The sequence below is a fragment of the Panthera uncia genome, assembly GCF_023721935.1.
Source record: "Panthera uncia isolate 11264 chromosome E2 unlocalized genomic scaffold, Puncia_PCG_1.0 HiC_scaffold_19, whole genome shotgun sequence".
Lineage (NCBI taxonomy): Eukaryota > Metazoa > Chordata > Mammalia > Carnivora > Felidae > Panthera > Panthera uncia.
The window spans coordinates 6028666-6040642 of record NW_026057588.1 but is presented as its reverse complement, the minus strand read 5'-3'; the positions used below and the strand labels follow the sequence as shown (position 1 = coordinate 6040642).

The 11977-nt window shown below is 44.2% G+C and overlaps 1 protein-coding gene across 2 annotated transcripts in view; it reads left to right on the top strand.

The window, feature by feature from the left end:
- The first annotated feature begins 406 nt into the window (after positions 1-406).
- Positions 407-11977, top strand: part of LOC125915500 (zinc finger protein 432-like) — a 50528-nt gene continuing 38957 nt past the window's right edge. Inside the window, exons 1-3 of one of the 2 annotated variants that reach the window (XM_049621394.1) lie at positions 407-595; positions 5138-5338; positions 7931-8057. In XM_049621394.1, coding sequence (XP_049477351.1) covers positions 5324-5338; positions 7931-8057 — 142 coding nt within the window. In that variant the 5' untranslated portion in view covers positions 407-595; positions 5138-5323. Of the gene's footprint in view, positions 596-4209; positions 5339-7930; positions 8058-8349; positions 8443-11977 lie in introns of those variants that run through there. The other variant, XR_007455683.1, reaches the window with a different exon arrangement.

Below are 11977 nucleotides of genomic sequence, written 5' to 3'. Positions count from 1 at the left end.
AGATTCTCCAAATCTTCCTCTTGCCCTCTATATCCAGTCATCAGCGTTCCTGGGGTATTTACCCTTTATGTTTGCCCTTTATTCTCCATTGACAGGTGTTTTCCTTTGTAGAGACACCCAACTTCTAAGATGACTGCGCCTTGTGTCTTTCCGCAATCTTTCTTTGCGCAAAGTCGTTTACTTTTCTCGCGAGCCCGCTGAGATGGACATAGCTTATTACCCCATGTTTGTCTTGTGTAAACTCGGGCTTCTGAATATCCGTGCGGTCTGCAGCGCAAGATTTAAGGTGCGAGAAATGGGAGTGTTTTCCGTAGGTGATCACTGTGCCGAGCCTTTCCTGGCGACTCGCCAATAGGACCACTTCGCCTTCTGTACGTCAAGTACAGAAGGATGGCCGCCTGGGACACCCGTGGCCAGATGGACGCGGACATATTGACTCCGGGAAAAGCCGGAAGTCCAGGCGTCCGTGCTCCGTAGAAACGCCGCTGGCCCTCGCCGGCCGCCGTCGCTGGCGGGGAGCTGGGCACGGGCGCGGCAGGAGAATTCGCGGAAGTGCAGTTTGTAGGAGGTCGTCGTGGGGTCTCTAGAACATCAGGTCTGTGTGTGGGTCCGTCTGGGGAACAGGGTGAGAGGACCGAGGTGACTGTGGGGTCCGTGGGGAGAGGACGGAAGTGGGAGCCCGTGGTCGGGTGTGTGTGGGTGCAGTGCCTCTGGAGTCGGTCCTGAAGGATTGTGAGGGTCAGTGATTACACGTCTGTCGAGATCCACGTTTCCGAGTCTGTGGTCAGGGTCCGGTCCCCGTCTGTAGCGCCCGGCGACTGAGGACTAGTTTTGGAAGTGGATTTTGTTAATGAAAGCGGTGTCCGCTTCTGATTCGGGTTTTACCCTGTGGCTCATTGACAGGAGCGAGGGCGCGCGGTTAGCGAACACAGGTGTCTGGTGCAGGTTTCGGGATTATTCCAGGGTGGGGGGTGACGAGTGTTTGGGGGAAGTCCAGGTGTGTCGGCCCTTGAGAGGTTTGTGAGGGCTGAAGCAGGTGGGTGGGTGGGTTCCGACGTTTCCTTCCCTGTCAGCCCTTCCAGTCCAAGCCCTAGTTTGCCTTCCTTCCTCTCTTCCTCTCTTCCTCGGGGTCGCATCTCTTCCTCTCGACCCCCTAGATATGAGAGCTTTGTTGGAAATCGAGCATTAAACACAACGAAAGTGGGAAGGTTTCTACTAAAGATGAGGATTTTGCCCTTTCTGGAAGTTTACTGTGTGTACACATACACACACACTTGGAAACACTTCTTTTCGATGCCACTGTAACACAAGTAAAATAATATATATATTTTTAAAGTTTATGTATTTATGGTGAGAGAGAGCGAGGGAGAGGCAGGGAGAGGGGAGAGGGAGAGAGAATCCCAAGCAGGCTTGACACCGTTAGCACAGAGCCGAAGTGGGGCTCTTTCTCATGGCTGTGAGATCGGGACCTGCGTGGAAATCAAGAGTCAGACGATTCAGGGAACTGATCCACGCAGGCGCCCGTGTGTACAAAGTTTTGTGTGGACATGCCTTTACTTCTGGATATAAACCTGGTGTGGAATTGCTGGGTCACACGGTAAATATGTTTAACTGTTGGAGGAACCACCAGACTATTTTCCAAAGTGGCTGCACCATTTTACATTTCCACGAGCAGTTATGAGGGTTCCATTTCCTCCACATATTCATCAACGCTTGCAATTTTCTTTTTTCTTTTTCTTTCTTTCTTTTTCTTTTTTTTTTTTTTTTTTACTATATCTCAATTGTGGTCTTGATGTTCATTTCTCTGAAGAAGAATGATATTGGACATCTTTTCATGTGCTTATGCTATGCATAACTTCAAGGTATATATCTTTTCACTAAATATAGATTGTTAGCATTTCTCATAGCTGCATAATATTTCACTGGATGTGTATACTTTTATTCATTCAATTAATTCTCTATTAGCAGACCTAAAATTATACTTTTATATCAACTTGGCCTGCTCGTTCCATTATTTCTTTTGCAACTTTTCCTAAAAGTGGATTTTTTTTGGATTCTAGCAAAATCTCTATTGAAAGTGTTCAATACGAAGTGTTAAGCCATTCCCCTAAAATAGTCAGTCACGTAACACTGCTGTAAGAAATGTGTGTTTTGGAATGCTGTCTATTTAATTTTTTTTTATGTTTATTTATTTTGGAGAGAGAGAGAATGTGAGCAGGGGAGGGACAGAGAAAGGGAGACACAGAATGTGAAGCAGGCTCCAGGCTCTGATTGTCAGCACAGAGTTCGACGCGGGGCTCGAACTTACAAACCACAAGATCATGACCTGAGCCAAAGTCAGATGCTTAACTGACTGAGTCACTCAGGTGCCCCCAGAATGCTATCCACTTTTAGATAGAAGTCCTATAATCAGCCATCTGACCAAAAACTTATTTTTTTATACCAGAAATATTGTTTTTTTAGTTCATAGAATGTAAGATGAAAAACTTATTTTTGGTATATGTTCACTCGAATCTCTGAAGTTCTGACCCTTACTTAATCACATTGAAGGAACTTTTAATCATATCCTTCCTCTTCTCTGATACTGATTATTCTTATTTGATTCTTTTTTTCCTCTTACTTGATTCTTTATGAAATTAACTGGGTAGCATTTCCAGAATAGGTACAGATTATGTAACGAGGTGTTACTGCTCATCCTTTTCTTGTTCTTGGCTTTAAAGAAGGTACTTTATTGTTTCACTGAACATATTTAGGACGTGTTGGATTGTTTTTATTGAATGAAATTCACAAAACAACGTTAACTATTTTAAAGTCAACAATGCAGTGGGTTTCGGTACATATATAACATTATGCCCTCACCACTTCTGTCTATTTCCAGAGCATTTTTATCACTCTGAGGGGAATCCTCTAACAATTAAGCAGTCACTCTATACTCCCCTGCTCCCCCAGACCGTGACAACCACCAATCTGCTTTCTGTCTCTGTGGATTTACCTATTCTGGATATTTCATAGAAGTGGAATCATACAACATGTGACCTTTGGTGTCTGGCTTGTTTCACTTGGTATGCCTCATGGTTGTGTGTTGTATCCCAGGGTGCTCCTTCAGTGCTTAGCCAGACTATTTTGTTTACAACTCTGCCTTACCGTTCATTTCCTACTTGCATTGAGTGTAGAGATCAGCCAGAGGGAAAGCTTAGGGTCTTCTCAGGTTTTTTTCTGAGCAGGTGTCCTGCCCTGTGCATGTACTTGGCTTTATACATTCCCCAGTATGCACTGGTGCTTTTATTTCTTTCTTCTTTATTTTTAACGTTTATTCATTTTTGAGAGACAGAGAGAGACAGAGCATGAGTAGGGGGGAGGGGCAGAGAGAGAGGGACACACAGCATCGGAAGCAGGCTCCAGGCTCTGAGCTGTCAGCACACAGCCCGACGCGGGACTCGAACCCATGAACCGTGAGATCATGACCTCAGCTGAAGTTGGTCGCTTAACAGACTGAGCCACCCAGGCACCCCCCAAGTTGCCTCTTTCTTGATTGAGTGATCACTCTGCTGCTATAAACCTATGAGCTTAGAGTTCTTCAGAGTTATGATAAAGGTTTTGTTTTGTTCTTTATTCTGACAGTTCTTGCTTGTTTTTTTTGATGTTTCTGTGGAGTTATGGGCCCTTGAAACTTCCCACTCTGTCATTGTCATTCAGTGGGAATTTTCCTTCATGATGTACCTGATTTGTTTTGTTTTGTTTTGTTGGTCACTGGTACTTTTTAAAGAAATAAACTGATCGCGGGGTGCCTGGCTGGCTCATTCAGAGGAGTATGCCACTCTTGATCTTGGGGTTGTGAATTTGAGCCCCACGTTGGGTGTAGAGATTACTTAAAAATAAATAAACAAATAAAAATCTTTTAAAAAAAATTCACTGACTGCAAATGCAACTTAAGTGATGGCCTCTAACCCACCCCCTCCCCTCCCCAGAGATAATGGCTTTCTTTCTCTTTCTTTCTTTCCTTTAAAGATTTTACCCTTTTTTTTTTTTAAGTTCATTTAGTTTTGAGAGAGTACATGCACACGCACATGAACAGGGGAAGGGCAGAGAGGGGGACAGAGGATCTGAAGCGAGCTCTGTGCTGGCAACATAGAGCCTAATGTGGGGTTCAAACTCACAGACCGTGAGATCATGACCTGAGCTGAAGTCAGACGCTTAACTGAGCCACCCAGGCGCCCCAAGATTTTACCTTTTTAAAGTAATCTCTGTACCCATCATGGGGCTCAAACCCACAACCCTGAGATCGAGTCACATGCTTCACTGATTGGGCCAGCCAGGCACTACTATGACTTTCTTGAACTTGGCTTATTATTTTTTTTATTTTTTATTAAAAACATTTTTTTTAAATGTTTATCTTTGAGCGACAGAGTGCGAGCGGGGTGGGGAGCAGTGGGGCAGAGAGAGAGGGAGACACAGAATCGGAAGCACACTCCAGGCTCTGAGCTGTCAGCACAGAGCCCAATGCGGGACTCGAACTCATGAACTGCAAGATCACGACCTGAACTAAAGCCGGACGCTTAACCGACTGAGCCATCCAGGCGCCCCTGAACTCGGTTTATATAAAGCATGTTTTTATAGTTTCATTCAATGTGCATATAGCCAGAAAGAATAGCCTTGTTCAATATGCTTTAATTTTTTTCCCATTGGTTTGTCTTTGTTTCTTTCACATAACAATTAATGAAAATGGTTTGTTAGATAATGCTTTGCTGAGCACATTGGGTCTTCAAACTGAGCCATGTATGAAGACTTTTGAGCAGGTACACGAACACATGTGATTTTAAAGGAATAGATGTCCAAATTCTCACCTTTTACTTCTTCTCCTCCCAAACACTGACCTGTGTGAGAGGCCCCCGTTGGGGGCGTCACGCTGTGTTGTCTCTCCTTTCATGGCGCCTTTTGCAGACCCCACTTTCACTTCCTAGAAGAAAGTGCCCACACACTCACAGTCTGGTGTTTCTTTGCTCCAGAGTGCAGTAGCCTCTGGGGCTCCATACAAAGGGACAGATGGCCTTGAAATCAGGTGAGTGACAGTAGCAGTGATAGCATCTGGGCCCAGAGGAAATGTGCACTCAAAGTGAACTTACTTTTCAGCCCACAGGTCCCAGCTCTGGGAGCAAGATCCATCAAGTGAAGCAAGGAGCGGGTCTCAGGACCTGCGTGCGGTCATTTGTGGGGACACCACTGACCAGAGACCAAGATTTCTAACCAGGAATTTAGGGCAATGCAAGGAAAAACTAGAGACACAGCGTCCCCATTACTGGCTGTTTTCCAATAACAGAAGAAAATGATTAAGGACCAGGTGACTTTATTTTATTCTTCCCTTCATTCTGTGATTGATTTTTGGAGGACTTTAAAATGCAACTGAATTAAATGGAAGAGTATACAGTGGTAAATAGGATTTATGCAGAAATAGATTTAGATTCCAACTCCAGTATCGAGGCAGATAGGCTCAGGAACATGAGCATCTTTTGGGCTACGTTAGCTGTCGGCTTATGTCTGATGTCTCTGATGGCCATCACAACCAGAGAATCACGATGATCACAGGATAGACCGTGACTAAGGAGAAAGCAGACTGGTTCCACAAGGATGTCACTATATATTTCATGGCACCTAGGCATCCGGACTTTTGTCTAGGGGTGCTTCCTAGACGTGATATGGTGTCTTGAACTTCAACTTTCTCCTAAATGCAAAACAGGGTTCCTCAGAGGCCTCTTTGAGAATAGACCAGGAGACCTCAGTGGGCACAGTTTTTTCTGGGACCATAACGAGAGGGCCCATGGATCCAGCCTTGCGGCTGTCAGGGTTAATCTGAAAATAAAACCCAGGTGACCTAAGAAAATGGAAGGACTGCATGACTTTAAAAAGTCCTTATGAACAGGGGGCTGAACTGGTTGGTGTTTGAGTTCAAATATGGCAGTAGAGAGTTGAAGGTACTGTTGTTGGGTAAGGTTGTTGGGATCCAGGGATCCAGGCGGTTTGCTTTCAAACTCCCCCTTAATGTAAGATAGTACATGCTCCTTGCTCATGTTCAAAGCCAATTTCTACTGTCTCCTATTTTATTTTATTTACTAATTTTTTTAATGTTTGTTTATTTTTGAGAGAGAGAGACAGAGCATGAGCAGGGGAGGGGCAGAGAGAGAGGGAGACACAATCTGAAGCAGACTCCAGGCTCTGAGCTGTCAGCACAGAGCCTGATGCAGGGCTTGAACCCACGGACCACGAGATCATGACCTGAGCTGAAGTCGGATGCTTAACCAACTGAACCACCCAGGCACCAATATTTAAAAAAAAATTTTTTTTTACATTTATTTATTTTTGAAAGACAGAGAGAGATAGCATGAGCAGGGAAGGGGCAGAGAGAGAGGGAGACAGAATCAGAAGCAGGCTCCAGGCTCCGAGCTGTCAGCACAGAGCCCGATGCGGGTCTTGAACCCATGAACCGTGAGATCATGACCTGAGCTGAAGTTGGACCCTTAACGGACTGAGCCACCCAGGTGCCCCTGGGCGCCCCTATTTTATTTGTTTTTTGAGATCCAGTATATTTTTAAGGATTTTTTTTAAGTTTATTTTTGAGAAAGAGAGAGAAAGCGGGGGAGAGGAAGAGAGAGAGGGAAACACAGAATCTGAACCAGGGTGCAGGCTCTGAGCTGTCAGCACCCTGACGTGAGGCTTGAATCATGAACTGTGAGATCAACACCTGAGCCAAAGTCAGACGCTTGACTGACTAAACTACCCAGGCACCCCATTGGAATACAGTATATTTTTAAAGTTTATTTATTTTATTTTAATTTTTTTTTTCAACGTTTTTTATTTATTTTTGGGACAGAGAGAGACAGAGCATGAACGGGGGAGGGTCAGAGAGAGAGGGAGACACAGAATCGGAAACAGGCTCCAGGCTCCGAGCCATCAGTCCAGAGCCTGACGCGGGGCTCGAACTCATGGACCACGAGATCGTGACCTGGCTGAAGTCGGACGCTTAACCGACTGCACCACCCAGGCGCCCCAAAGTTTATTTATTTTGAGAGAGGGAGTGTGTGTGTGAGTGAGGGAGGGGCAGAGGGAGAGAGAGAATCCCAGCAGGCCCTGTGACTCAAGGCTCAAACCCACGAACTGTGAGATCATGACCTGAGCCTAAATCGAGAGTGAGCCGACTGAGCCATCCAGGTGCCATCTCCTTCTGTTACCTTTTAAATATTAACCCCATAGAACAGCCTGGATATATTTTAAAGGTAAAAAACTCCCAACGATTACAGAGTTATATAGCAAAAGTGTGATTCTTCTTCATGTATATATACAGCCAGTGCCTCAAATACATATATTGCAAATGTTTTTAGTTTAGCAGAATTTAATGACTACTTATTTCAGAAACTTCTGATTTGTTGAATGATGCTTCACTGCACGCTTACTGAGTATTTTGTTATACATACTTTAAACATGGATGTATTTTGCTTCTATAGCAACATAGTTTAAAAAATATCTGGGGTGCCTTAGTGGCTCAGTTAAGCGTCTGACCTTGGCTCAGGTCATGATCTCGTGGTTCATGAGTTCGAGCCCCGCATCGGGCTCTGTGCTGACAGCTCAGAGCCTGGAGCCTGTTTCGGATTCTGTGTCTCCCTCTCTCTCTGACCCTCCCCCGTTCATGCTCTGTCTCTCTCTGTCTCAAAAATAAATAAACGTTAAAAAAAAAAAAGAAAGAAAAATAAATAAACATTAAAAAAATTTTTAATAAAATTAAAAATAAAACAAAAAATAATAAATTAAAAAAATATATCCAAAGACCTAAGTGTACATATGTGGCCTATGTGGCGAAAATGAGAACAACTCCCCTTATATTCCTTCCATTTCAGGAACTCGAGGAACAGTCATGTTAAACAGGACTGTGTTGTTACAGGAATCGCTGACACTGGAGGATGTGGCTGTGGACTTCACCCAGGAGGAGTGGCGGCTCCTGGCCCCCACCCAGAAGGACCTGTACCGGGACGTGATGCTGGAGAACTTCAGGAACCTGGTGTCAGTGGGTGAGGACGGCTCCCCTGTGTCTCTCTTTTAGGGGGTTCCCAGTCAGTGGCCTTTCCTCTGTCAGCTTCGGAGAGATCTGGCGTGTCTGTGCTGCTCTGACATGTAGGTTCTCAGTCCGTCCCCTCTGGCCCCAGATTCGAGGGTGTCATGTGCCTTTCCCGAGACAAGCCCTTTCTCTTTGCCTGCCTGGAAATTGCAATTGCATGGCCCCTGAAATAGAACATTGTTCTGTGTTGGCAGAGCATGGCCCAGTTCACAGAGCCTGCCTCTTCTGTCGTTTTCCACGAACAGGGTATGTGGCCAGCATGCCGGCTGCACTCTCCAGACTGGAACGAGGGGGACGGTGGATGACAGAAGATGAAACCCGCCGTCGGATCTGTCCAGGTGAGAGCCAGTGGGGAAGATGGTGAGGAGGTCGCATTTAGTCACTCAGAGTGTCACGGCTGCAAGGGTGTCTGAGGACGTGTGTCACAGAGCTGTGAGAATCTCCCGTAGAAGGGTCCTTTCTCTTTTAGGTGCTTAGAGGACCTGTCTCTGCTTGGGTTCAATTCGTGGTTGTTTCATACAGGTCTCCGTTATTTTTCTCTCTGGGTTTCTTTTTCGAATCTTCAAATCTCATCAGCCTTCTTTGCCCGGTGCTGTATCATCACCTGTTCCTTCTGCTTCCCTTGCTCTGAAAGTCCACTTTCCACACTTCTCTCCAAAGAGAAGTGTTCAATTTGAGCCCCGTCTTCTGACTAGTGCCCCTTCCTGTCCCTTTGGATAACGTCATTTTCCCTTCCTAACATTCACTTCCGGTTTTGATTGGGAGTTAGGATTTCAACATGTGAATTTGGGAGGGACGTAACTTCTGATCTTCCCATCTTGCATCCGGGCTGTGTAGAAAACCTCTCGTATCTCTCCTTTGACACCACGGCCACATGCACAGAACTTCTGATGCTACGTGTTGGGGTTTCTCCCCACACCAAGCAGTTCTTTGTGACACCAGCTGGGTGTCTTACGATTGAACTCAGTTCTGACATTGTCTACCTGGAGGGTAGTGTTAGATCCCATAGGTTAAGGGCAGATCCCATGAGACTGCCCCCCGCTTTAGATATCAATCAGGTTACTCACAGCTTCTGTCTGAATTGGCTACAAATTCGAGGTTCCCATGACCTCCTCCCCCTTGAATTTGATTATTTGCTAGAATAATTCAGAGAATTTGGGGAAATACTTATTGTTTACTAGTTTGTTATAAAAGGATATGATAAAGCATACAGATGAACATCCAGGTGGAAGAGGTGTGTAGGGAGAGGTATGTGGAAAGGGGCACAGAGCTTTCATCCCTCTACAGGCCTCTGTCTCGCCACACCTCCATGCGTTCAGCAACCCGGAAGCTCCCTGAACCCCATAGTACAGGGATTTTCTGGAGGCTTCATTACACACATGATCAATCATGAACTCTCTCTCCAGTCTCTTCTTTCTGGAGGATGGAGGGTGGGGCTGAAAGTTCCAAGCTTCTAATCAGGCCTGGTCTTTCTGCTGACCAGCCCCCATCCAGCAGCCCACCCAGAGTCACCTTATTAGAAAAAAAGATACTCTTATCACCCAGGAAATTCCAAGGGATTTATGAACCCTGTGTCAGGAACCGAGGTCAGAAACCAAACATTAGAACAGAAGATGCTGAGTGCTCTTATCACTTAGGAAATTGTAAGGGTTTGGGGCATTTTCTGTGGGAACCTGGGGCGGTGAAGTGTGTCTTTTTTCCTCGACACTTCCCTACCTCCTTAGCTCCCTTATTTAAAGCCTTTTGATTTCTTAAAATTTCTCATTCTTTGTTCTCCGCCCAGACTACATCATTGCTTTAATTTCCTTGTATAATTATTCATTCTGATCTTTCTTTTAGTCTTCCTAAATGAGACTGCTGGATTCATTCCCTTGAATCTTTCCTTTTCCTTATGATAATCACCAACATTAAATCCCAACTAATCACATTACCAGTCTTATATAGGACAGAAATTTCTCTTCGATCAACAGTCTCCATAATATGCTGTCTCTTGCTTATATAGAATTTGCTTCCCTTTTCCTAAAGTCAAGGTCAACTGTATTGGAAGGAGTCTTTTTTTTTCTTTTTTTAAGTTTTATTTTTTCTTTTTTAAAATTTACATCCAAATTAGTTAGCATATAGTGCAACAGTGATTTCAGGAGTAGATTCCTTAATGCCCCTTACCCATTTAGCCCATCCCCCCTCCCACAACTCCTCCAGTAACTCTCAGTTCTCCATCTTTATGAGTCTCTTCTGTTTTGTTCCCCTCCCTGTTGTTATATTATTTTCTTTCCCTTCCCTTATGTTCATCTGTTTTGTCTCTTAAAGTCCTCATATGAGTGAAATCATACGATTTTTGTCTTTCTCTGACTAATTTCACTTAGCATAATACCCTCCAGTTCCAAACACGTAATTGCAAATGGCAAGATTTCATTCTGATTGCCAAGTAATACTCCACTGTGTATCTATATACCACATCTTCTTTATCCATTCATCCATCGATGGACATTTGGGCTCTTTCCATACTTTGGCTGTTGTTGATAGAGCTGCTATAAACATGGGGGTGCATGTGTCCCTTTGAAACAGCACACCTGTATCCCGTGGATAAATGCCTAGTAATGCAATTGCTGGGTCGTAGGGTAATTCTATTTTTAGTTTTTTGAGGAGCCTCCATACTGTTTTCGGGAGTGGCTGCACCAGCTTGCATTCCCACCAACAATGCAAAAGAGATCCTCTTTCTCTGCATCCTCGCCAACATCTGCTGTTGCCTGAGTTGTTAATGTTAGCCATTCTGACAGGTGTGAGGTGGTATCTCATTGCGGTTTTGAGTTGTATTTCCCTGATGATGAGTGATGTGGAGCATTTTTTCATGTGTCGGTTGGCCATCTGGATGTCTTCCTTGGAGAAGTGTCTATTCATGTCTTTTGCCCTTTTCTTCACTGGATTATTTGTTTTTTGGGTGTGGAGTTTGAGAAGTTCTTTAGATTTTGGATACTAACTCTTTATCTGATATGTCGTTTGTAAATATCTTCTCCCGTTCTGTCGGTTGCCTTTTAGTTTTGCTGATTGTTTCCTTCACTGTGCAGAAGCTTTTTATTTTGATGAGGTCCCAGTAGTTCATTTTTGCTTTTGTTTCCCTTGCCTCCGGAGACGTGTTGAGTAAGAAGTTGCTGCGGCCAAGATCAAAGAGGTTTTTGCCTGCTTTCTGCTCGAGGATTTTGATGGCTTCCTGTCTTACACTGAGGCCTTTCAACCATTTTGAGTTTCTTTTTGTGTATGGTGTAAGAAAGTGGTCCAGGTTCATTCTTCTGCATGTCACTGTCCAGTTTTCCCAGCACCACTTGCTGAAGAGACTGTCTTTATTCCATTGGATATTCTTTCCTGCTTTGTCAAAGATTAGTTGGCCATACGTTTGTGGGTCCATTTCTGGGTTCTCTATTCTATTCCATTGATCTGAGTGTCTGTTCTTGTGCCAGTACCATACTGTCTTGATGAGTACAGCTTTGTAGTATAAGTTGAAGTCTGGGATTGTGATGCCTCCTGCTTTGGTTTTCTTTTTCAAGATTGCTTTGGCTATTCGGGGACATTTCTGGTTCCGTACAAATTTTAGGATTATTTGTTCTAGCTCTGTGAAGAATGCTGGTGTTACTTTGATAAGGATTGCATTGAATATGTAGATTGCTTTGGGTAGTATCGACATTTTAACAGTATTTTTTCTGCCTATCCAGGAGCATGGAATCTTTTTCCATGTTTTGTGTCTTCTTCAATTTCTTTCATAAGCTTTCTAGTTTTCAGTGTGTAGATTTTTCACCTCTTTGGTCAGATTTATTCCTAGGTATTTTATGGTTTTTGGTGCAACTGTAAATGGGATCGATCCTTGATTTCTCTTTCTGT